Source organism: Cuculus canorus, chromosome 21 (genome assembly GCF_017976375.1).
Source record: "Cuculus canorus isolate bCucCan1 chromosome 21, bCucCan1.pri, whole genome shotgun sequence".
Lineage (NCBI taxonomy): Eukaryota > Metazoa > Chordata > Aves > Cuculiformes > Cuculidae > Cuculus > Cuculus canorus.
The window spans coordinates 8141948-8167751 of record NC_071421.1 but is presented as its reverse complement, the minus strand read 5'-3'; the positions used below and the strand labels follow the sequence as shown (position 1 = coordinate 8167751).

Below are 25804 nucleotides of genomic sequence, written 5' to 3'. Positions count from 1 at the left end.
ACAAGGCTTGGGAACGCTGGAGAAGGCAAGAGCTCTTCAGCCGCCCACTTGCAGGCTTGACAGTCGCCAAGGGGAAAACACGACAGCGTCTCCCTGTGAGACTGCAGCTGGGAGGTCAAGGCACAGCCACAGCGAGAAAGAAGAGCAACAGTCGTTGCAACACCGAGATGCAAACCAGATTTGGACAAGGCATGGGAATATTCACGCCTCAACAGGGATTTCAGCAGCAAGAAGGAAGCGAAACGGCAACTGTGAAGCCGTGGCACTGAGCGGTGTCCAGCAAAGGGCACAACACCTTCTTTATTATCCGTATTTTTATAGCCTGAGGAGCTGCAGAAAGAAGACAGTGAGAAAAAGCTCCTTCCTCCCCACCCTCCGGTAGCTCTTTAACATTACAAGCAGTTCCTCAGGCCCACAGAGCCATCGGCTTTCTTCGCTCCAGCCAAGCCTGGATTTCTGCCAGCCCTGAAGGCAAAAAATAGCAACGCTCCCCTCCTGCTTTTCCTCTAATAAACAAAGGTCGGGCTGGACTGCCTTGATGAAGCGCTTGGCCACTTTTTTCTCCCCAAACACAACCAAGTGGCCCAGCTTTACCATCTGAGCAGGCGGAACCAGGCTGCCTTCCAGAGCCGGCAAGGATGAGGGGAAAAAATCGAGGTTGTACAAATAAGTGCCCTGACACTGCGTGATTAATGGAAACAGATTAATATGCTGTTGAGCAAAAGAGGTGGAAAAATTGGATCTCGGTGTGCAGGGAACAAGTGCTTTGCCATCTGGAAGATGATGATCCTAACCACTGCTGACCCTGCTTCCCCCTCCTGCCGTCCAGGGACATGTTTTGGGCGCGGACATCAAAGGAGTCCTCACTTGGTATCTGGAAAAAATTACTCACTGGGGTCGGGTGACTACTGGAGAGCAAGAAACTGCAGCAAAGATGCAAAGGGAGTTCTTACGGGAGCACCCGGCTGGCACTTCTGGAGACCAGCCAGACCTCACAGATCAAGCGCTGGTTTTTCCCGAGCCTACCACGAAGGCAGAACTTCCTCCACGGCAAAATGAAAGCCGTATGACCAAGACTACAGATTTGCTGATAGGCTCCAGAAGGAAATTTTAAAGGTGGAAAGGTTTTTTCCCCGTGAGTAATCAGAAGTTAACTCGACAGGATTAAGTCTGACCCACCAGGAGCCCCCATATTTAATATTATTTATTCTGATATGACCCGAAGTCACAGATCAACAAGCAATTTACCATTCAAAGGCCCATTGGCCTCTATTTATCAAGTCTGACTACATTAAACGTTTCGTCGCCACACTGCATGCTTTTATTTAACAGCAGCAGCCTCGCGGCAATGGGAAAACACGGTGTTAAAGGCTTTAAAGAACAGCTAAGCTGTGACAAAGTGCTTAAACACTCTGCTCTAAAATGAGGCTTTATCAAGCCATTACTCTACATCCTCGATTAGCCTTGATGACGGGAGGTGCGTTGCTAATTTATGGCATGTTTCTTTCCTAATAGGAACAAGATTGAGTCTCCCTGGCAGGGGAATTGATGGCTCCAAACAGGAGCTTATTAGAACGGAGTCATGTCTGGGAGCGGCATAGAAGCTAAAAGAGTGAGATTTAAACAACAGGGTAGCCAAGGATACAGCTAATGAGCCGTCGCTTAGTAAAACAACTTAAATCAGGTCAAAACCTTATGTAAATGGACACTAAAGCACAGCAGGTTGGTAAATCGATATCCTTGGCGGTTCCAGCCGCTCACCGATAAGCCCATGTTTCTACAGTTGTTAGGCAAGTGCCTAACAAGTGCATGGGTTTTCATGTAAACACAGAGAACAAAGGGATACTCTCAGCTCCCACCTCAACTGATTTCCACCATGTTCTTCCCGTAATATTTCCAGAACTTCCAAGTGGCTGCACAGCCCTGGCGCTGCCTTCGCACCACCACATCGCTTCGTTAGCGAGAGGAAGAGATGCTTGCTCCCACAGCCCAGCATCTCCTGCAGCATCCGAGCGCCTCTGCGTTTACACCCCTCTCACTGCCTTTCAAAACTTCTGCAACGTGACAGCACTCACAAATAAAAACTTGAAGTCTTGAATGTCAAGAAACACCAGACAAACGAGGATTAAGCGCAGTTCCTCAGTTAACTGCTCGTGTTGGCCTTTGATAGAGCAAAGGCTACAAGGTTAATGTCTTGAGCAGTGGGCAACAACAGATATGTTCAGCTCCATCCCCTGCAGAGACTTACCATGTGGGCAAACGATGTCTTCATTAAAATTTAATTCCTCTTCCTCCTCTCTCTTCTCTTCGCTTGATTCATCTAGTTAAAAAAAGAAAACAGAAGGAAATCACACAGAATTCCCCTCATGAGGAAAAGAAAAATTTTTTGGGGAAAGGAGCACAGCTGCCTTTTAAATTGCAGCAAAACCCTCAACGCAAGGGAGACTTTGGAAGCAAATTTGTTATTCTCAAACGCTTTGGCCTCTGGGCAGGCAGGATTACAGCCTACAGGCCAAGTAGGAGTGCTTTGAAGTGTGTGGAGCACAAGCTCGTCCTTTGTGAGATTACAAAGGATGCATTTGTTCCAGTGAGACCACCACAGGGGTTCCCTGCTCCCAGAGATCGCAGAGTTTAACCTAAACGCAAGGCTAGGTAAGAGCACAGGGAGCAGAAACCTTCCTGGCAAAATATCAGCCTGCTCTTTGCCTGGAGGACACTGATCTAAACCAGATGCTGCTTGACAATCGAAGGGGGAGCCTGCCGGGGTTTGAGAAGCCTCACATGAATGCAGAAATTACAGTTTAGCTCCATAGTCAGAAGCACTGGCCACTGAACTGGAGCATCACAAACACAGTGTGTGTTCATAAGAGTCACTAACGACCCGCCTAACGAGAAAGCTGGCTTATGAGCCATTCAAGTGGACTTCTGGAAGGTGTGACCTGGACTGTTGTGAATGAAGAGTGGTAACTCAGTGGAGAAGAACCCTTTTCTCAATCAAATGCCAGCTCAGACATTAGCAGAAGGGCTGTGGACATTCCAGGAGCCTTCAAACCCAAGATCAATGCCATTAGCTCACCATCTCCACTTTCATTCAAACAAGCTTCTTGGTCTCAGTTCCCAAACAAAAAGCTCAACAAAACACCCAGTTTCCACAGGTTCAGGGAGTAGAAATTACATAAAAGCTTCATCTATTTTCGCAGACCCATTTTATGGGCACAGAAGAGAATCCAACTGATGATTTTTCTTTCCTAGGCTGTGTTTTGCCAAGCTGCTTTACCAGCTGAGCTGTTTCATCCACAGAACCTTCACAATAAACATCTTCAACCCTTCCCCGAGGTAATTTTCACGTTTCTTCCTCCCTTGTGCTCTCTCATTCAGATAAAAGCTAATGAAAAGAATACGCGTCTGGGGCGGTAATTTCACACAGCTTTGTAAAACTACTTATTACATCTTCTTCTCTGAGTACGAAGATCACCCAGCAGTTTTCAAGCTCCTTCATTTAAGGAGCTTTTTATTTGATTTATTATCCTTTCCTCCCTGCTCATAAAAGAGAAGCAAAACAGCTACAGTGTCTTTTGTCAGGAGGTATCAGTTAGAACTGGTGGGGCTCTACAGCAGCAGAATTACCTTTGCTTTGTGCGTTTCCATTCATTTTTCCATTACTGTGCTCTGCATCTTCGTCTTGCTCATTTAACTGTTCCAGAGCCAACTGACGCCAGCTCCGCAAGGACGCCTTTCCAACCCAAAACCCGTCGTTCCTGCAGAGAGAGAACAGCGTTGGCAACAGGAATCACAACTCCGCTCTTCTTTGGAACCCAAACAGTAAAATCTTTAAGAAAAAGCTATTTAAGCACTGCTAAAAAATCTCTGACAACGTTTGAAAGCGTCGGGACTCACACACCCCTTGACTGTTATCTTCAGCAAATTCGTAACGGTTTTGTAGTCTTCGTTTAACCGGTTTTTCAGTCGCAGGATTCGACACCTTTCAACCACGCAGTCCTTGCAAAGTGCTTTGACTGGAGCAGGGAGGAAAAAGAAATACAATTTATAGGACAATTTATTGCAGATGAGGCTGAGCTTCTCACTGGTTTGAACGCGCTCGGACAGGTATGCACCGACTCTCTTGCCTCGTGACTGGCGATGTTGCATGTAAATGAGGAGAGCACTGGGGTTACTGCCAGATCAGGCCACATTTGAAGCTTAAATAAGCACAAAACACTTTGGATGAGGTGCAATCTGTTCTGTTAGCTTCACAGCTCTTCACCACTGGCTGCAGTTACAGCTGCGAGTCCGGTCACACCAACACAGAGCCATGGGAGTTAAAAGTCAGGATAGTTTAGACATATGCAAGGAAAAACCTTGTTTCGTGGCACTTTGCCAGTTAAACTCAGACAAAAAAAAGCCTCCTGCAAAGCTACACTGGAACAACAGGAGCGGAAATCCTACAGCTGGGCATATATTTTCATCTGAGAGCAAGACGGTCGCATCCAAGGAAACAAGGCGGAGAGTGCAGCGCATCCGATCCATCCCTCCCAGTCATATTCAACCTAAAAAAACCTGCAGGCAATCTTCCAGTTGACTAATAAATGCTGGCCTGTTTTTTTCCCCCCACAAAGGCTGCCTGCGTCACAGCAGTTTCTGCTGGTTGCGTTTCTTCCCTATAAGCTCCTAGCAGGAGCTGAGCTAATTTGGTCTCAGTGGGAGTTATTGAGCTCCTTTATAAAAGAAACTAAGCCTGGGGCTCGATTAAAGGATGCCCCAAGTCCAGAGGGGCTGAGTTGACCCCAAAAATCAAAAAGCACGAGGGATGCCTGCGACACAAGCACACAGGTTAACAGGTACGTGCTTTCCTCGGGTGAGGCAGCTCGGGGCAGGTGAGAGGTGAGAGACAGTCAATGATTTTCTTGGCCTGCGCACATCCGTGCTGCTCCAGAGCACAAGCTGCTGGCAAGAGGCAGCACCGATGCACACGCTCCATGAAACGCTGCCCACGCAGGATCTGTAGGTGCCGCAGGCATGGAAAATCGGTTTGAAGAGTCTGGGGGGGTTGCATATGCAAGTTTTGTTACTTTCTAGAGTCAACTGCATAAAATCACCCAAGTATTAAGTTTTCTAGCTAAAATGCACCACTGCTTTCTCAGGAATTCCTCTACGTACAGCTCTTTCTAGGGAGAGCAGAACTCTGGTCCAAAACAGGCCCTGCAATCAGACTAACTGTATGTGTTTGAATGGCATAATTATGTTAGTTATTACGTATTTATTACATTAGCAATAGTAAAAGTATCATTTGGAAATAAGAGCGCAGCACAAAAGCAATAAACAGAAATGAAGTTGTGAAAGTAAAGAATGGCTCAAAACGGTGCTGGGATCAGACCAAGGGTGTAACACACGTTCATCACAGGAGAACGTGACTCGGAGAGGGCATTTTCTAGCCTTTACCGTTCAGCCGGGGCCCTCCTCCGTATCTCCTGTAGAAGAAGTCAGCAACATACTCCGATATCCTCTTCATAATGGATATTTTATCCGGATGGAGCTTGCCATGTGAGCACAGGCAGGCTGTGTTGTCTATAGGTTTTGGAGGAGTGGACTCATCGAGCCATTTCTGCAGCCATTCCAGAGAGATGAAGTCGTACGGGGAACCTGGGCGGGGAAGAGAGCACAAAGAGAAACAAGCCGATACGTGTCAGCTAACACACATCGCAGCAGATGGCATTTCATAATTACTCCAATATTCATTGGTACTTTTAAAAATTAACAGGCTATGGCTGTTGATTAAATCTCTGCGGTACAAGTTTTCAAACATCTGATACAGCTTTCCCTGTTCCATTCGCATTTCAGTATCACAGACGCAGATGGGACCGATGTGAAATAAAGATGCAAGAACAAGCGGTCATTTTGAATTCAAGCAATCAATATGAAACAGCCGAGCACTCCGAGTAGGAAAGGGAGAGCTTTCAGACTGACTTGAGGGGTTTATTGGAGAAGAGTTAAGGATAGAGGAAGCTTCTCCTGTTGTCCAGCGAGGGACAAACATGGTATTTAAATTATGATGCTACATTAAAGGCTCCTTCTAAATGAGCAAGCTCGTTGGGGTAGATTATAAAATAAAAGGCAACAACAGCAAAGAGCCAAGGTCAGTGTTCAGCCCATCCCTTCAACACCCAAAATTTTGGTGTTTTTCTTGGCTGCTCTTACAGATCTGGGCGAGAAACACTCCCACATTTTAAGGTTTTCATTGCAAGAGGAAACTGCCTCAAATTTTTTTGCCTAAGCACCGTTTTTTTTTGAAACAGAGCAGCAGGCCCGGCCTTGTTTGCTAAAGGAGACACCTCACACAAAGCCAAGGCTCAGGAGCACGTCAGCAGGCGTATAAGCAGTAAGAGCTTCGGGTGAATCCCTGTATCTCGACACCCAGAACCAGTATGGATTTGAACACTCTTCTGCAAAGCAGAAGGGAATTAAACCCATTCTCCTGCCACAAGGAGGGCAGCTCTGAAACCATTAGTTATATTTATTAAATGAGCACAAATCCTTCATGTTTCATATAAAGTAGCAACAGTGAAGCTACAGGAAAATACTTTGCCTTCCAGCTTGCGCTGGGTCTTTGTGAAGCCAGGCTTCAAACCCTCTCTCCTCTGCAGAGAGTTTTCGTCTTACGCAACGCCGTTAGATACACAGCCACGACCTCCAGAGAATTGCAACGCTGTCAGAAACGGTTTGCTAGTTTGGGATGAAAGCTGCCTCCCCTGGAAAGTACGTTTTTTTCTGGGGCAAGCTGCACAAAGCTGGCAGAAAAACATGCCTGCACAGCTGCAGAGAGAGTCCCCGGCTCCTGCGGGATCGGACCCGGAGCAGCTCTGGGATAACGCTGTCTCCAGCTGTGCAAGCAAGCTGCTGTGCCCAGGTCACGGGTGCCTTCAGGGCAGCACTTCAGGTCCTGCCATCTTCAAATTGGGGCAAAAGAGCTTTACCTGCACTTGTAAAAAGCGTCTGTTTGAGATTTATTGCTCTGTCATGTTAGAAATGCCAAGAGCAAACTATTCTGTTTCTGCGAAGAAAACAGAACCAGCGTTGTGCTTGCTGCTCCCTTTTCAGAGTGACTCACGGCAGATTCATACCTACACCACAACGCTGATACAACTGTGACATTTGAACACCATTCAGGCTCGCGGGGACTCAGCACTGTGAGCTGTAACACCCTCTTGATCGTGAGTTAAGCACCCATTATCTGCAAACCCGGGTTCATAAATCGAAGAGATAGATATTTAGGGGAGCCAAAGAGTCTGCTGGCCGGCCACTCCAATCTCGCTGCCGGTTCTAACCATGGAGCAACCAATATTAAAAGCTGAACATTAAATTGTCTAACAGACTACACAGTTAAACCCATTTTAAAGTCTTCAAGTACAAATTTCCTAGAGTTTTTAGGAGATGCATATTGCAGAGAGGAATTCTGCAGCTGGATGGACAGAACAAGTGCCTCTATGCTTGTTTGGAGGGAGATGGGAGAAAAAAATAAGAGGGGATAAAAATCCTTGTGCTTCGACATGCTAAGGCAACAAGACACAAGGAAAGGATTAACCCCAGTCACTCATCAAACAGACATGAGGCTTCAAAGCACTGGCAGGGATGGATCAAAACATTTTCTGCTGGAGATCAGGCATTCTTGTACCCTGTTACCTGCTGATTAATGCGGATCAACAGCTCCTAAACTCGCCGTGAGTTGGCAATTTGAGACTGGCCGGTTATTGTGCCTCGATGCTACTAATGACTAACGAGATGAGCTGCTCACCAGGCAGAAGAAAACAGTCACAATGCATGGAGGCACACAGGAGACTGACTGATGGGGAAGGAGCAAGAGGGAATTAACAGCGCCAGAGGCCACGAGAATGAGCGAAAAAAGGAGAAAAGTGGGTTAAGGCAGAAAACAAGAGAGGGAAAGCAAATCCGAAGCATGCACACAGCAACAATAGGCAGCGTTCACTTTCCTCTTTGAGAGGAATGCCTTCCAGCAAAGAGTTCAGGGCACAGAAGCGAGTTGTGGGTTAGTTACAAAACATTACTGATCTTAATGACAAAATACTACCACAATATCTTACAGACCAGCTTCAGCGGGTAACCTTTTGTAGAGCTCCTTCACCTCTTCATGTTTGATTTTGCCTCTGGCCACGCTCTGTTTGCGCATCTCGGCCATTTCGTTGCACCATTCCTCAAACTTGCAGTTATCGCGTTCTACCAGCTCCTGCAGAAAAGCTGTTGGGAAAGAAGAAAAAGCAACCATTTCAAGGAAAAATGCCAATTATGTTAATTATTCCTGTGATCCGTTATGTGGGGATAACGAGCAAGCCTAAAAATCACCCCATGCAGCTGTGGGCATTTGAGGTCTTTTCCACACAGACATTGCTCTCTCCAATATTTATGGTTGTAGGGGGTTCAATGTTACTGTCCTGCAGCAAACAACGGTACCCAAGAAAATTATTTATTTGGGGCTGGTTGATGTGTTAAGAGAATTCCTTTGCTCGTGAACAAGTCTATGCCAAGCATTGGCAGCTGCACAAAGTGCAGCGGGGCTTGGTGAGAGGCTGCAGAGCTGGAGCGCGGCAGGATGCTTCGCTGCCTGGCTCAAACCTTCCCTGCTATCCCTCTCGCTCCAGCCATTCCTCTGCCTCCCACCGAGAGCAGCTGCTCTGTGCTGCCAAGGACCCATCGTTCCCAGGGCAGAAGCAAGAACTTCTCACCCTGCGGAGAGACCTGAAGCCTGTCCCGACACGCAGCCCCACAGGTATGGGTGATGGCAGCAAGAGGAGTCAAACACATCGCAAACCCAAGGGCAAAAAGCCCTCAGGAGATGGGAGATAAGCCTGGGCAGATCCCGCTGTCAATGGAAAAGTGAAGGGAGTGGGAATTTTTGCTGTCGCTGATGGAAAAAAACAAATAAATCAAATCTCAGCAAGGGAAAAAAAGAAGATAAACCACTTCCCTCGCAGAGCTGGTGTAAAGCAGGGGGTGGGAGGAGCATTGCTTATCTGAAGTCCTTTCCTATTTTAGAAGTATTTTGAAGAGCTAAAATACTTCCAGAAAGGTTAAAGCTTGCACAGCCAGAGAGCACAACATCCACCTTGGGAAGAATACACAATATTAAAAAACAACCAGCTTGACCCCCTTGAGGTCAGAGCCAAGTTACGTCTCTCCACTGTCCCGGAAAAGCCACTTTTAACAGCATCAAAGCAAAATGCCACAAATTTACAGTTGCATGAAACCTCTCCACAACCGCAAGGCTTGACTGCTGCCCTTCGCTCCCTGTCCGCTGGCAGGATTCCACGTGAAACAAAGGCAACCGCGGGGCTGCGCAGGAATTTGGAGCTGGGTGGAGAGGCTTTGGCCAAGTTATTGTTTAGGGTAGAGGGGTAGGAGGAAAGGGAGCGCAAGAGGGCTCAGGAAACAGACTGAAAATGCAGATGGGAGGCAGGAATTAGCAGTAAGTCCCAAATCTGTGCAGCTCAGAGGGTGGATTTTAGAGGCGGCAGGGCTGGAAAAGGTTTGGTGCTGTTATTAGCAGGGGCAAAGCTATACAATTTACCCTCTCTGCATCCAGATAACCTGAACAAACGGTGGAGTTCCAAAGGGGATGCACCACCTCAGCTGGCCCCGCTTCGCAGAAGAGGGAAGAAGGTGGAACACACCTCCATCCCCAACAGCATCAGGGGCCTAATTAATATTTCTAATCAAGTAGCACGCAAACGCAAAGCATCATTAAATCCACAGGCCAAACCTACTGGGATTTCTGCCACCCCCAGTAATTCTAAAGCAAGATATGAATGCACTCGTGCAAAACTCTTGTTAAGGGCTTGCATCCTAGTCTTTTCATGCCGTTTATTCTCAATGCGGCAAAGATTAAGCACTCACAGTAGAAACCTGACATCTGTCAGGATTATTCAGCTCCAGCACAGTACGTGCACTGCTGATGACATTTAACCACGCGCTTCTCCTTCGCCTTCAGGTACCTGAGCGGTTCCTGTGGGATTGTGGCTGCAAATCCCAACACTCCCGTGGCTGCAATCGGCTCCCAGCAGGACGACCTCCTCCTAACCCCTCCCCACCTTGTCCTGCTGGTTAAGAGAGTGAGGCCGGAGGGAGCAAAGGGGTGGGATCAGCAGGTTAATACTGTGGAAGTGCTAGGAAAGCAAAAGGGTTTCACCAGACAGGACACCAAGTCTCCACACAGCACCTTTGCAGCTCGTTTACAGGGGCCACAAAAGGGGCCTCAAGCAAAACCCCAACTCCTCGCCCACCTGCAACACCACAGGACAAGACAGAGGCCAGGAGAGTCAAAGCTCACTTACCTGGTACTTCGACTGTCAGAGATTTCTCACGGGTCTGCAGCCTGTACACCAGCATGTAAGCGTTGCGTGAGCAGTGGGTCCCCTTCCCACACTTTGGTTTACGAGTCTGGGATTTAGAAGGCTCTGCTGTGGTACAGAAGGCAAAACACAGTAAACGCACAAGCTCGCTTACTGATTCTCCATTAATGGGACAAGTTTGCCACCTAGCCGGCGTCCCTCTGCCCACCACGCTCTGCCAGGCTTTTTTTTGCCAAAGACTGGGCTTGCCATGAGCCAAAATTGTAACCCAAAGTCAGAACCAAATCCGTCCAGCATTTCTGGAACGAGGATAATTCAAAGGGACTAAAATTAGGGGTCTGCTCTGAACCACTCTCTACAAGAGCCTTTCTTCTTGCCCCAATTAAACCTCAGCGAGCCAAAAGCAGCTCTTGAAAAAACATCACTTCTCCCCTCAGCCTCTTGTTCTGGTGTCCTGATGCCAAAGAGCAGAGTCAAATTCTCAGGGCAGAAAGTCCTGTTTACAGGGGACAGAGAACATATACGTGCCCTCCTGTTGGGCAACAAAGATTTTAAGGAAGGAAAGCTGCAGAAACGGTAATGCCGGATCAGCTGTGCTGCAATGTAAATTTGTGTCGCAGGAGTTGCTGTTTCCAGACAGACCAGCAGGCAGGGACAAAACACTCAGCTACAGCTGCAGCTTCAAAAAAAACCCAGAGATTTTTCCCATCAGTGTGGCCAGGCCTGCAGGAACCCTCCACAGCAGAGCTCTGCTTTACATTACCGACCTTCTCCTGCTCTTGCACGCATTTGTAACAAAGAGGAGTCTCCATTTCGCTTGGATCAGGCAAATCACATCAGCGCTTGATAAAAATATTAAAGCTCCCAGTCTACAGAGGCTTCCAAACGTGCTTTACTTCTATTCTTAAAGCAGCCTTGTACTTCATCAAGAATACTTGCTGTTACACATAAACCTTTACACAATCACAGAATGGTTTGGGTTGGAAGGGACCTTGGGTTGGAAGAGACCGTACCTTGAGTACTGTGTTCAGTTCTGGGCCCCTCACCACAAGAAGGATGTTGAGGCTCTGGGGAGTGTCCAGAGAAGAGCAACGAAGCTGGTGAGGGGCTGGAGAACGTCTGACGAGGAGCGGCTGAGAGAGCTGGGGTTGTTTAGCCTGGAGAAGAGGAGGCTGAGGGGAGACTTTATTGCTCTCTACAACTACCTGAAAGGAGGTTGTGGAGAGAAGGGCGCTGGGCTCTTCTCCCAAGTGACAGGGGACAGGACAAGGGGGAATGGCCTGAAGCTCCGCCAGGGGAGGGTCAGGCTGGATATCAGGAAAAAATTCTTCACAGAAAGAGTCATCGGGCACTGGAACAGCTGCCCAGGGAGGGGGTCGAGTCGCCTTCCCTGGAGGTGTTTAAGGAACAGGTGGATGAAGTGCTGAGGGACATGGTTTAAGGGAGTGTTAGGAATGGTTGGACTCAATGATCCAGTGGGTCCTTTCCAACCTGCTGATTCTATGATTCAAAGCCCATCCAGCTCCACCCCGCTGCCACGGGCAGGGACACCTCCCACTGGATCAGGTTGAACAAGGCCACAGAGGTTTATCTGCATCCAATTTTGCTACGCTGGGTAACGCAGGAGGTTAAAAAGAACAGCTGAGCAGCTCTTATTTCCTTTCGGCACTCATTTTTCTATCTGACACCACTAGATGTCTACCAGCCTCACAGTTTGGTTGGAAGCAAGCGGCAGTCAAACATTAACAGGATGACAAAGCTGCTCCGGTGGCAGCCAGCGCTTATGCATGTCGCGATGAAACACAAGGAGGTGTTTACTAGCAAGAGAGCTGAAAATAAAGTGGCATCAAGGAGAGGCAGGCATGGAAGGAAAGGGGAGATGGAACTCAAAGGCATGCTCAGGGCGACGTGGCTTCACAACAAACTAAGGGAGCAAATGAATCTGAAGGCATCTTTTCATATATAAGGGTGCTTTAATGTAAAGCAGCGTTTCACGAAGTCCAGTTGCAGCAAAGCAGGAGCGTCCTGGCAGGACAGTGTTTCTGCGACCAGACTGCTTGGATTGTAAGCGAAATTCCTGAGATTTTGGGCCCCTCACTACAAGAAAGACATCGAGGAGCTGGAGCGTGTCCAGAGAAGGGCAATAAAGCTGGGGAAGGGGCTAGAGAACAAGGGTTATGAGAGGCGGCTGAGAGAACTGGGTTTGTTTAGCCTGGAGAAAAGGAGGTTGAGGGGAGACCTCACCACCGTCTACAACTTCCCGAAAGGAGGTTGGAGCAAAGTGGATGTTGGTCTCTTCTCCTCGATAACAAGCAATGGAACAAGAGAAAATGGCCTCAAGTTGCACCAGGGGAAGTTTAGATTGGACATCAGGAAAAATTCCTTGACTGAAAGGGTTTTCAGGCTCGAGCAGAGGCTGCGCAGGGTGTTTAAAGGTGGTGTTTAGGGTGGAGGTGTTTAAAGGACTGGCAGATGAGGTGCCTCGGGATCTGGTTTAGTAGTGGACAGGCATGATTGGACTCAATCTCAAAGGTGTTTTCCAACCAAGCAATTCTATGATTTCCCATTTCCTGCAAAGCATCCAGCACTAGGGAACACCGGGGGGGGGGGGGGGGGCACAAATCCGAGCACTCAAATGCCAATTTAATGCTGAACTGCTCCTACTATTGACTGCAGACTGAGAAACCCAAGGCCAGGTGCTCAAGGACTGCTTGGATAGGGACTTGAGCAGCCTAATCCAGGGGGATGTGTCCCTGCCCATGGCAGAGGGGCTGGAATTAGATGAAATTTAAAGGTCCCTTCCAACTCAAACCATTCTACAAAACCCACAGGTCCAGCCTCAGCCCAAGTTTTCCAAGAAATCAAGACTCGGCCCTGAACAGGGAACACGGTTATCAGGGCAGCGCTACGACACCAGCACAAGGTAAGCCAACAACAGTAAAAGAGCAAAAAAGAGAAGTAAAAAGAACAAAACAGAAAGGCAGTTTTGGCTTCCAAGCCATTATTTGGATCTAAATTTTTTAGAGACTCTTCACTGCTTCCAAGTAAAACACCTCAGTGGAAATAAAAACATAACGTGTTAAGGAAACTGAAAGTAATCTTGTTATCTGTTCCCAAGTCTCCTTTTGCACGTCGGCCAAGGGAGCGGCAACTTGCCTGTTTCATCCTGATAGCAATTGCTGCCGTGTTATCAGCATCTTATCTGACACACAGCAGGCAAGAGAAATCCTAGAGTAGAGGGACTGATCACAAGGCATGTGTAAACACTCACACGGGGCTGCGATGAAGGAAAATCTGGCTGCAATTAACAGAATTGCTGTTTCACGCATTACTACTAAGACATGACAGCACGCGTAGGAGCACTTTTAAGAGTAAAAGAGCCTCTACGTATTCAGCCTCCTTGTTTTTGGTGAAAAGAGTTATTTTAAAAGGGCACTCACAACTTAAAGATTTTACCTAGATCTTCCTCAATCCCCAGCTGCAGTTTCTTCCCTTCCATCTTTTCTATGTCTTCATCATTGAACTTGTACCACTCGCCCGTCTGCGGATCCTTCACGTGGGCGATGTAGTGCCCGGAGTACGCGCTCACGCCCCGGTGTATGAGGACGGCACTAAGTTCGTACACGTAGACACCGTCTGGAAGGAAAGCAGCTGTTACGTAGCGCTCTGGATGAAACAGCACAAAGCTTTTCTTTCCTAATACTGAATGCTTTGCAAGGCAGCGGACAAAGATTGCACCTGAACTTGCAGCTCTCCAAGACCTGCTGAGTAGGCTGTGGTTTTCATACCCACTTAACAAGGCAGAACACGGCCTTCAAACACCTCTTGACATAATTTTCCATCAACAAGGAGATTCAAGGGAGATCTCCTCTCATCTGCCAAGGGGCGGTGGGTGAAGTTTACAAAACAGTGCACAAGACTCACTTTTTTGTTCCATAAAAGGCTCCATGTCAAGCACCTCGGAGAAGCCAATGTAGGTGTTGAGCTTTTTCTTATGGCCAGTTTGCCTGTGTGGAGGCAAAGTTTGGATTCAAGCGACAGCAGTAACGGTTCACACCCCAAAGCAGCTCCCCTTAAAACTCAAAAAGCATCCCCAGAGAAGTTCACCCAAGCACACAATCCTCAATCTCTCAAATCAATGCAGAAAGCACAGAACAGACAGCTTTCCAAAGAGCTTCCACACAACACAGGCACTCCTGCTTTTCCACTGGACCCTCCTGCGAGAGGCTTACCTGTCAAACACGAAACGCATCAGCTGCAGGTTGAGGGTGCAGGGAAGACTGAGCAGTCTGATCTTCCTCGTGGCGTTCTGCTTACTCTGACAAGTTTCACAAAAATAACGATTGTCCCCTTCTAATTTTTCTTCCTGTGAGGCGGCAGAAAGAAAGGTCTTGAGAACAAGTTACCACCCCAAAATCAACCAGTCCGAGCTACTCAACAGCTGGAGACTGAAAAGCATGGAAGTTATTTTAACCACTTAAGTCTCTACCCAGCTGCTTTCCAAAATAACCTCTCGGTTAAAAGTACACACTAATAAATGTGCTTTACAGCATGGCCACAGTAGGCTGCTCTTCAAGGGCAACTTTAGACTCAAGCCCTGTTCTCAGGCTGCTCACAGGACCGTCAGGTTTGCTCCCTGTTTGATCCAGTTGATACCAATGAGCGCTATGGAAAAAGAAAGTAATTAAATCACCCTTTTACAAGCTCACATGGGCCAAGTTAATGTAAAGCCACATTCCAGCCTGGAAACTACAACTCTCTTGTGCTCAGCCAAGCAAACATCACCTTCTAAGAGTCACTGTCCATGCCTGAGCAGAGCCAGTGGCAGGATTAGGCCGGAAGAAAACTCCCAGCTGCCCTAAACAAGGTCACAGGGCTGTTTCATTGCAAGGAGGAGCAGCCAAACTTGAAGTTCCCCATTTTGGGATTTTAATGCGCTTAAACAAACCGGTCTTTTTTCATAGCAGAGCAACCGGTTTGCTGAGAACATCAGCTGCTGCCCAGCAGCCAGACAGCTCAGGTACAGAGCCACGTTTAGGGCAAGTTCTGCCCCAAATACTTTTAGCCGAATCCACACCTCCAACCTTTAACATGCTGGATCTTAACTTAAGCTCTAGGCAAATTTTCAAGTCGAAATTAAGAGCACTTGCAGCTGTTACAGCTATTCCAGGCCCTGGCTAGTATTTTTGAGAGCACATTTTAGCATGGGGAATGCCTCCTGTTGCTATGCAGATGAGCACCGGCACAGGAAACACAAAAAGCAGCCATTCCCCCACTGCAATCCATGACAAAGCACACAGAGACTGAGCTGGGAAAGTATTTTAACTTAACATGTGACTTCCAAGTGCTTTTTAAAGCTGTAACATGCGCATGTGCTACCGTGCTACTCAGGAGCCACTAAAATGACTCAATCCTCATTTTCTGCGTCTGCGAGGAAAAAGAACATTTCCTTTTGCATGCATCTCACTGAGACAACACAGTCTCTTCACTCTCATACCGACCCTGAAGACTGTTAATCAAAGAAAGGAATTAAAACGCTCCACTAAGAATAGTAAGACTCAAAAAAACCGAGCTCATACCTTAAGAAATTCTGTTATGCAGTCTGTCAGCTGCTTGTGCCCTTGGATGTTTAACTCCAGCTCGTAGAATTTCGACACGAGTTTGGACTCCCTGCCACACTGGTTGCAGCTAGGATTAAAAAAAGACAAAACCACATTAGGACAACCCACCGGTTCTTGTGCCTGAACATCCCAGCTGCTACTAAACTGCTCCTTGAGCTATAAAGCCAGGAGAAAAAGGCAGAATTATTGCAGTTCACACCTCTACACCACAAAATCTCTACAAGGTACAAACAGGACAATACGATCTAAAAGAAAAAACAAAGAGCACCCGCTTACAACTTGCAAACACCATTTTATATGGTTTTTTAAGTGAAATCCACAGCTCTAAGAATGCAGGAATAAAAATACAACCTCCAAGCGCTCTACTTTCTGACTACAGGAAGGGAGGAAGGTAATTCTGCCCCTCTGCTCCTTCTTGTGAGACCCCACCTGGATTCCCACGTCCAGCTCTGGAATCCTCAACACAAGAAGGACATGGAACTGTTGGAACACGTCTGGAAGAGGCTACAAAGATGATTTGAGGGCTGAAGCACCTCTGCTGAGGACAGCTGAGAGAGTTGGGGCTGTTCAGTCTGGAGAAGAGAAGGCTCCAGAGAGAGACCTTAGAGCAGCTTCCAGTGCTGAAAGGGGCTCCAGGAAAGCTGGGGAGGGGCTCTGGATCAGAGAGTGCAGGGAGAGGACGAGGGGAACGGTTTTCAGCTGGGGAACGGTTTTCAGCTGAAAGAGGGGAGATTGAGATGAGATCTTAGGGGAGAAATGTTCTCCTGTGAAGAGATCTTAGGAGAAATGTTCTCCTGTGAAGGCGGGGAGGCCCTGGCCCAGGTTGTCCAGAGCAGTGGTGGCTGCCCCATCCCTGGAGGGGTTCAAGGCCAGGTTGGATGGGGCTTGGAGCCCCTGATCCAGTGGGAGGTGTCCCTGCCCATGGCAGGGGGTGGGACTGGAGGGTCTTTGAGGTCCCTTCCAACCTGAACCATTCAACGGTTCTACAACTTCATGTTCCATTAACTCACTTATAGATTTAATTAGTAAATTTCATCAAGCAATTAAAAGCAGCCAGCAAACTATAACAAAATCATCCTAAAAGCTAAAATCCTCTTTCAGCAGTGTTTCAGCAGACGCTTACCTGCTTTGGCTGCAAGGAGGGACCTTCATCCCCTCAACTTCTCCTAAAACATTTAAGTATTCCCAGAAAGGTTCTTCCCAAAGACCGAAAACTTACACCGTGACATAGGCGTACTCTCCACAGAACTGCTTTTGCACGATGTTCCGGACATCTGGGTTTTTTTGTTTGGATAAAGTATCTTCCAGCAGCGACATGAACAGCTTTGAAAACTCCTGGGCATCCTAGAAGAGAAAGCCAAGGCCATTAACAACACAACACAAAGCCCAATCACAACTTTGTCACTAATTTACTCCTAATTACCCACAGTCCTGGCTGCACAGAGCCTCCGTGCACTGAATGGAAAAGAGACCTTGTCAGGAGAACTGAAAAAAAGAGGAATTTGCCTAAAAGGAGCGTGAGGCCCCCTGCATGAGTTAACGTGGCTCCCAGCCAGCTGCGCCGGGTGGTTTGACTTCTACACTGCTCCTTGCAGGACTCTGGAAGGAAAAACCACTCCTGCAGAGCTTTATATCCTGTTAATGCTTGTTTGTCAAAGCTCGGCACCCAATACAAGCTGTCCCCGATTACAGTAGAGGGAAGAGGAAAAATAAGAACACCACCAAAATGAGGAGGTGCCCAGTGGATTCATTCCTGCCTGCCAGGCTTGGGAGCTTCCCCACACTCGTCTCAGGGCCTTCTCCCACCCTGGCTCTCCTTTACTCTCCCATTCTGAAAACAAACAGGCTTTAGCCTCTCTCAGCTGTCCTTTAGTATCATCACTTCCTTCCCCTCCTGCGCCCTCCCAAGGACACACACGCTGCTGCTCGCTCTCTCGCTTCTCAAAGCGTATTTTCAAGCCATGCCCTTCTCCTGAGCTCTCTAAGCTTTGGTGACGGCTCCACAGGATTCATCTGCAGCGCTCACCCCTCTCTAACCACTCTTTCTCTGCCCCATATGCTCGTGTTGGACCTTGGCTGGCTCTTTACAACCCGGTAAAACATTTTCTTACCGCTCACCACTTGCTGAACCACCCGCCCGGGAGGAACAGCCCACAAAGTACCTGCGAAAGGACTCTCACAGCTCCCAATCCGCAGGGTGCCGGGGTGGGTCAGGCACTAATGACACTCTTTGTCCACATCACATCCCCTCCTGGGCCCTTCCTGGCCAGCCCAGGCCTCCTCCTGACAAGAGGGCCCTGAGCACCGCTCCAATACTGACAAGAAGGAACCTGAGCACCGCTTCTCTCTGTGTGTTTGAATCAAGCAGCAGATCCCAATGCCGCCAACCTACCTGCTGCTGTCCCGTATCCAAGCCCAGTGCCTTGACAAATCCAGAGGGATCGATGTATCGCCTCTTGCTGTTCTGCAGCAAGGCGAACAAGTACTGCAGGTGCTCACAAATGGTCTGAGGCTCATACTCTATGAAAACAACAAGTTACACAAGTTACAGTGAGTAACCGAAGGCAAGAGATAATTATTCCAAGCAATTCCCTTGTTCTTGCTTCATAGAGGTAGACTTAACGACTAGAAATGATATGTTTTCTTAAAAGCTGTTTTGAATTGAACCGAAGAGGTTCACGTTGGTGATGACAGCAAAATCCCACCCCAAGCCAATTATCACAGAATGATTTAGGTTGGAAAAGACCCTTAAGATCATCAAATCCAATCCTAAGCATCCTGCAGGGCTTAGCAAGAGCTACCAGTGAATGGTTTAAGCAGCGTGCATTGACTATCCTGTAGCAACAACTTCTTATTTACCCTGAATGGTGAGAAATCATTTAAAAATACCATAAAAACAGGAAAAGAAGGAATCAGGCGGCTGCCCTGACCAAGAGGGCACCAGGGCTGCGCCATACACAAAGGCACAGAACCTGGTCACCCGCCTCTGTCACAGCTGCTGTGCAGGGACTACGAGCGTCATTCCTGGCACAGATCTAAATCTTCACTCTCATGGGATGAGTGCGATTCCATAGTGGTACAGATCAGCCCCAACCCACACTCTTCCAGCCTGAGCACCACCATTAAAGCTGGGAACCAATTTGGGAAGCAGCCCAGCAAGAAACAAACGCAAATCAGACTTCAATCAGATCAGATCAGTCCGATATAAGAAATAACTCTGGTGAAGGGTGGTTTGTTCCCAAAAGCTGGGCAATAGACTCAAAAGCAACAGCATGGAGATCAGACAAGCGGCTGTAGCTTCACCCATCTCCCAGTAAACATTACCCCAAAGCCAAGACGTAAAATTTACGGAGAAAAAGCGTAAAACCACTTCTGCAAAGACCTCCCACGCACCTCTGTCTTTCAGGTCACTTTCTCCAGCTGTGCGTTCACTGCAGGTGCTGGGACACAAGTAGAGGGCTTGCCGGAGCTCCAAGTTAAGAAACCACATCTGCAAGAAAGTGTTCACGTAGCACGTGGCGCCGAGGTTCGTTAAGCCCACGAACGCGTTCTGGCGTAAGAGAGAAAGCAATAATCGTCACTCGCCACTGCGGAGGAGCAAGGAGAAATCCAGAAGTTGTGGTTGCTGCTTTTTAAGGCTGTTTGTTAGGAAAACGCCACTCCAGCATTGTACAAATAGCCACATCCCAAATTCCCCAGCTACAGGGTGACACGAGGTGTCACCTCCTCTCATCCCCACCTTCCCACAGGGACCCGGAAGGGCAGCAGAAAATTTTGATGGTGACGCTACCTTCTTGCGGCGCTCGCAGTTAGGGTCGTCGATGTTGTGGAAGCTGTTCTCATCTATCTCGCCCAGCCAGATGTGCTCCCCGATGCCCACCAGACAGTTGGGGTTCCCCCGGCAGTTCCTCCTGCAGAACCAGCACCCGTCACCCTCACAGAAGGGAAACTGCTGCCCTTGTGAGGCTGACTATGGGGGAGAAAGACAACAAAGGGGACCCCAAGGTGCTCAACAGGGTGGGACAATGGTCTTTAGAGCCCTCAGAAATAGTGGTTATGGATGAACAAGGACATGGGGAACTAGACGGAGGGGGAAAGAGGGGCCCCAGGGAAGAGTACAGGACCTGGGGAGCTCCCCTGTATCTGGATAGTTGTCCCCCACAACCCCAGGGAAGGTCCAAGTATGTGGGGAGCCAGACAGAGTCCCCCATAACCCCAAGGAAGGAGATCCCTGTATCTGGGGAGCCAGGTAGGGAGAGGAATCCCCCACAATTCCAGACTGGTCCACAGTATCCAGAGAGACAGGAAGGGAGAGGGGTTCCCCACAACCCCAGGAGAATCCCCCACATTTGGGGAGCCAGGCAGAGAGCAGAGTGCCCCAAGACCCCATGGGGTTCCACTACCTGTGGGGAACTGGACAGAAAGTACAGTCCCCCACAGCCCCAGGATGGTCCGTGGATCTGGGGAGCCAGGTGAGGAAAGCCCCTCCTCCCAATCCAAAAATGGGGGTCCCTAAGGAGGGAATACGGAGTCTCACAGAACCTGAGAGACTCTGACAGGGCAGGTGCTTCCCCAGCCCCCAGAATGAAGGGAGGAATGCGGGGTCCCCCACAGCCCTGGGCAGGGGGGAGACCCAGAGAAGGGAATGAGGGGGTCCCTAAGCCTCAAATACAGGATGAGGTAAGGGGTTTTCTGCAGCCCTGGGGGGAGCAGGGCCGGTGTGGGGCAGGGACTGGGATCGTGAGGGTACCAGGGGCTGAGTGTTCCAGGGGTGGGGGCTCCTGGGGGCTGAAGTCCTAGGGGACTAGGGAGCGGAGATATGGAGGGCAAGATCCTGGGGGTTCCAGGCAGGGGGGAAGGATACTGGGGCTCAGGGGTCCCGGGGGTGGGGGTCTTGAGGAGGATGGGTCGCAGAGGACAGGGATACCAGAGAGTGGGGGTTCCAGGGCCCCAGGGGTAGAGAGTGCTCCCCCGGGGAGAGGGCGTCCTGGGACTCTGGGGTGCCGGGAGGTGGGGGCTCCAGAGGTGGGGGGGTTCCATAGTCCTGGGGGTTGAAGGTCACAGGAGGTGGCATTCCTTCGGGACTGGGATACCAGAGTCCTGGGGGCGGAAGGTCATGTGGGGTGGGGGTCCTGGGGGGCTGGGATACCGGAGCTCCGGGGTTCCGGGAGGTGGGGGATCCGGGGTCCCGGGGGTTGAGGGTCCCGAGGGGTGGGGTCCTGGGGTGCCGGGGCCCCGGAGGTGGGGGGGCTCTAGGGGTGGGGGTCCCGCAGGTACCGGCAGGCGCCGCGCTGGCAGGGCTCCAGCCCGACACGGTAGGCCGCCTCGATGTGCTCTTGCGCCACCGCCTCGGGCGGCACCGTCTCAGTCCAGCGCCACGCCGCCTTCTCCAGCTGCAAGCGCGGCGCCATCGCCTCCCCCCGGCCCGGCCCTGGCCCTGGCCCTGGCCCCGGCCCGGTTCCGCCCGGCCCCTCCCGCCGCCGCCGCCGCCGCCGCCGCCGCCGCCAGGGCCCGTAACGTCACACACGCGACAAGCGGAGGGGCGCGAGGCGGTGACGCAAACGGGCTGAGACGCGCGCGGCGCCTGAGCTGAGGGGCCCCGGCGGGCGGGTGGGGCGCGGCTTGAATGGGGCGTGACTTGAATGGGGCGGGGCCTGATCCCGCCGCTTGGCTCCGCGCGGTCCTAGTGCCTGGCCCGCCCGGTCCCGACACGCCGCCCGCACGTACCGCCCCGTTATCACTCCCCACCCACCGCGTCCCATCCAGCCCCCCGCGCCCCGCTACACGCCCCATACCCCGTCAGCAGCACCCCAACACCATCTCCCCTGAGCCCCCCCGTGCCCCCCCTTTCCTCCCATACGCCCTCTTATACTCCCATACCTCCCCCATTCCCCCATACCATCGCCTTATCACCCCCCAATAACACCAAACCACCCCCTAATCCCACCCCTCATACCTTACACCCCCTCATACACCCCCCCATGCTCCCCCATAGCACCTCCCCACCCCCTATTCCACCCCACCCCAGCCCCCATCGTCCCCCATAGCTCCCCCCATCCCCCTCCTGGCCCCCATATCTCACCCATATACCCCCCACTGCACCCCCCAGCTCGCTCCCCATCCCACCCCATATCCTGCTCCCCATATCTCAACCCCTATCCTCTCCAAATCCCCCTCATCCCACCCCCCTCAAATCTCACACCCCCCATACCCCCCCAGCACCTCCTTAACCCCCATTCCATTCCACCCCAGCCCCCATCGCCCCCTTTTCACCCTTCCATCCCACCCCCCTTATCTCACCCCCATCCCATCAAGTATCACCCTCCATCCTACCCCATATCCTGCCCCCCATCCTCCCCAAATCCCCCCCATCCCCTTCGTGTCTCAGTCCCAATCCCACCCCCCCGTATCTCATCCCCATCCCACCACATACCCCCAAACTACCCCCCAACCTCCCCACCCCGTCCCCCATATCCCACCCATATACCCCCCATATCTCACCTCACATCCCACCATATATCCCCCCCATCCCTCCCCCCATATCTCAACCCCCACCCTCCCCAAATCCCCCCCCCATGCCCTCCTGCCCCCCAAAAGCCACAGCCTCTCTGGTTCTCTCTCCTTTAATCGTGACCCCATGGGGGGTCCCCACCCCGATTGTCCCTCGCGCCCCCACCCCGCTGCCACCCTGGGGGCCCCGAGCGGCCCGGCCGCCCCAGTCCAACTTCAGGGGGGGCCGGGGAGGAGGGGGGGGTGTAAACATTTTGGGGGGTCCCGGCCCCCCCCCAGCCGCCCCGGGGCAGCGAAGCACCATTTGCTCCTAGTGGGTTGTGGTTTTTTTGGAAAAAGAATAAAATTGGCCAAATTCCGCGCCCCCCAGCTCTTTTGGGGCGGCTAGGAGGGGCAGGGGGGTACGGGGGACCCCTCCAGCGCGCCGTGTCGCAGGTCGATGGGGTGCAGGGGGGCTCCGGCCGACGCCAGCGCCAGCCCCCGCACGCACCCGGTGATGCCGGAGGGGAACTTGCCGGCCGTCAGGCTGCGGGCATTCGGGGCGCCGCCTGCGAGGACATGGCCGTGGGTGCACCCGCTCCTGTGGCCCCTGCCCACCTCCCACCCCACAGCCCATCCTGTGTCCCGTCCCATGGCCCACCCCATGTCCCATTCTATATCTATCCCATGGCCCATCCCATGGGCCAACAGTGTCCCACCCGACGTCCATCCTGTGTCCCATCAGTGTCCCACACCACATCCCACCCTACAGCCATCCCACATCCATCCCGTGTCCCACCCCATGTCCCTCCTGTGTCCCATCCCATGGCCCACCCCACACCCGCCCCATCAGATACCCCATCCTACATCCATCCTGTGTCCCACCCCATGTCCATCCTGTGTCCCATCAGTGTCCCACCCCACGTCCCATCAGTTGTCCCACTCCTCGTCCATCCTGTGTCTCATCCCATGGCCCACTCCACATACCACCCAATATCCATCCCATGTCCCACCCCACAGGCGAACAGTGCCCCATCCCATGTCCCTCCTGTGTCCCATCCCATGGTCCATCCTGTGTCCCACCCATTGGGCCAACAGTGTCCCACCCCACATCCATCCCATGTCCCATCAGTGTCCCATCCCATATCCCACTCCACATCCCACCCCACGTCCCACCCTATGTCCCATCAGGTGTCCCATCCCATGTTCCCTCCTGTGTCCCATCCCAAGTCCCATCTTGTAACCCCTTCCATGCCCCACCCCACGTCCACCTTGTGTCGATCCTATGCCCAGCCATGTTCATGTCCCACCCCATATCCCACCTCATGTCCACCCCATGTCCCATCATGTGTCCCATCCTCTGCCCATCCCGCGACCACCCCATACCCACCTAGTGTCCGTCCTACATCCCAGCCCATGCCCCATCCCATGTCTCATCATGTGTCCTACCCCACATCTCACTCCATGGCCACCCACCTCATGTCCACCCTCTGTCCCACCCGCTGTCCAGCCCACGCCCACCTTGTGTCCATCCCATGCTCCATCCCCTGCCCCGCTGTGTCCCCCAGCTGCCATCTTACCCACATAGACGCTGCCCTGGGTGTTGGCCATGACGTTGGCTCCTGGCGACTCCCCAGTCACCGGCTCCTCCCCGTCCACCTGCAGCCACCCGCGCCGGCCCTCCCTGCACGGCACCCGTCAACACCTGCACCCTGACCCCCACCCCGACCCCCACCTCGACCCCCACCCACCTCGTCACCATCACCCGGTGCCACTCGCCATCGTTGATGGGATCTTCAGAGATGATGGTGGCCTCACCGCTGCCCAGCTGGTAGCTGCAGGGGGGGCACAGGCTCAGCGCTGGGGGCACCCATGGGTGGCAGGAGCCCCCCCGGGGCGACACCAGGCACCCCACTCACATGAACACCAGGTGCCCGTCCTTCAAGCCGAGGCCAATGAAGTCTTTGGCTTTGCCCCCCTCGCCAGGTTCCTGCAGGCACAGCGGGGCGGTGAGCAGGGTGGGGAGCACCCTGACCCCCACCCTGGGGGGCTCAGCATCCCGGTCCCCTCCCCGGTGGTGCGCCCCAGCCCTGCTCACCGCCCCGTGCCACAGCAGCAGCCCCTCAGCGCTGCCCGTCCGCAGCTCCAGCTCGATGGTCTCGGGCGCCTCGGGTGAGCTGTGAGGAGAGGGGAATGGAGCAGGGGGTGCAGCACCCTGGGAACATTGCAGCACCCCAGGCAGACGCAGGGCTGCGGTGGGTGCAGCACCCTCGGGAGGATGCAGCACCCTGGGAAGGTGCAGTGCCAGGAAGGATGCAGCACCCTGGGAGCGTGCAGTGCCAGGAAGGATGCAGCACCCTGGGAGGGTGTGGTACCAGGATGAGTGCAGCACCCCAGGAAGGATGCAACACCCCAGGAAGGCTACAGTGCAGTGACAGGTGCAGCACCCTTGGTAGGATGCAACACTCTGGGAGGGTGCAGTGCCAGCTGGGTACAGCACCCCAGGAAGGGTGCAATGCTACGATGGGTACAGCACCCCGGGAACGATGCAGCACCCTGGAAGGGTGTGGTACCAAGATGGGTGCAGCACCCTGGGAACATTGCAGCACACCAGGAAGGATGCAATGTCCCAAGAAGGCTACAGTGCAGTGATGGGTGCAACACCTTTGGTGGGATGCAACAGCCTAACAGGGTGCAGTGCCAGCTGGGTGCAGCAGCCTGGGAACACCGCAGCACCCCTGGGAGGGTGCAATGCCATGGGAAAGGGTGCAGCGCTGCAATAGCATGGCAAGGGTGCGATGCTGCGATGGCTGCATTGCCACAGGAAGGGATGCAGCACCTTGGAAGGGTGCAACAGCATAGGAAAGCGTGCAACGCTGCAATGGGTGCAATAAAGTGATGGGTGCAGTGCTGCGATGCGGGCAGCGCTGCAGGAAGTGGTGTGATGCTGTGGGATGGGGTGCAGCTCTGCAGAGAGGCTGCAGCACCCCGGGCCGGGTGCGGTGCCACAGCGGGGGCGCAGCGCGTGCCCTGTCACTCACCCACGGGGAAAGAGGTGCCCGGGCAAGGCCAGATAGGAGCCGTCCTGGAAAGCGGCGCTGAACTGTCCGGGGGCATCTGTGGGGAGGGGGGGGGGGACAGGGGGGTGGCAAAGGGGTGGCGGAAGGGTGACACCCAGCTGCCACACCTGCAGCACCGCTTTTGAGGGAAAAATGGGGAAAAACGGGCGCAGAGACCTACCGCCACCCCCGCTGCCTTCCTGCCAGTCCTGGTCCAGCTCCGCCAGCGCCAAGTCTGCAGGTGAGAGGGCGTTAGGATGGGGTGGCTCGTGTCCCC

General features: G+C 52.0%; 2 protein-coding genes across 7 annotated transcripts in view; both read right to left on the bottom strand.

Annotated features, from left to right (window-relative positions):
• The window catches only part of USP48 (ubiquitin specific peptidase 48), a 31072-nt gene extending 9618 nt beyond the window's left edge, over positions 1 to 21454 (bottom strand). For 2 of the 5 annotated variants that reach the window (XM_054085704.1, XM_054085707.1), the window contains exons 1-15: positions 21257 to 21452; positions 19770 to 19890; positions 19373 to 19529; positions 18372 to 18499; positions 17199 to 17323; positions 15938 to 16046; positions 14591 to 14724; positions 14283 to 14365; positions 13815 to 13994; positions 10341 to 10466; positions 8101 to 8250; positions 5440 to 5640; positions 3902 to 4016; positions 3628 to 3758; positions 2249 to 2320 (exon numbers count right to left, since the gene is read on the bottom strand). In XM_054085704.1, coding sequence (XP_053941679.1) covers positions 2249 to 2320; positions 3628 to 3758; positions 3902 to 4016; positions 5440 to 5640; positions 8101 to 8250; positions 10341 to 10466; positions 13815 to 13994; positions 14283 to 14365; positions 14591 to 14724; positions 15938 to 16046; positions 17199 to 17323; positions 18372 to 18499; positions 19373 to 19529; positions 19770 to 19890; positions 21257 to 21390 — 1966 coding nt within the window. In that variant the 5' untranslated portion in view covers positions 21391 to 21452. Of the gene's footprint in view, positions 1 to 2248; positions 2321 to 3627; positions 3759 to 3901; positions 4017 to 5439; positions 5641 to 8100; positions 8251 to 10340; positions 10467 to 13814; positions 13995 to 14282; positions 14366 to 14590; positions 14725 to 15937; positions 16047 to 17198; positions 17324 to 18371; positions 18500 to 19372; positions 19530 to 19769; positions 19891 to 21256 lie in introns of all 5 variants that reach the window. The other 3 variants (XM_054085708.1, XM_054085705.1, XM_054085706.1) reach the window with 3 other exon arrangements.
• A 1153-nt stretch (positions 21455 to 22607) lies between these two features.
• Positions 22608 to 25804, bottom strand: part of HSPG2 (heparan sulfate proteoglycan 2) — a 47959-nt gene continuing 44762 nt past the window's right edge. Inside the window, exons 86-92 of one of the 2 annotated variants that reach the window (XM_054085902.1) lie at positions 25709 to 25762; positions 25510 to 25585; positions 24567 to 24645; positions 24388 to 24458; positions 24220 to 24303; positions 24049 to 24152; positions 22608 to 23037 (exon numbers count right to left, since the gene is read on the bottom strand). In XM_054085902.1, coding sequence (XP_053941877.1) covers positions 22874 to 23037; positions 24049 to 24152; positions 24220 to 24303; positions 24388 to 24458; positions 24567 to 24645; positions 25510 to 25585; positions 25709 to 25762 — 632 coding nt within the window. In that variant the 3' untranslated portion in view covers positions 22608 to 22873. The remainder of the gene's footprint in view (positions 23038 to 24048; positions 24153 to 24219; positions 24304 to 24387; positions 24459 to 24566; positions 24646 to 25509; positions 25586 to 25708; positions 25763 to 25804) is intronic. The other variant, XM_054085901.1, reaches the window with a different exon arrangement.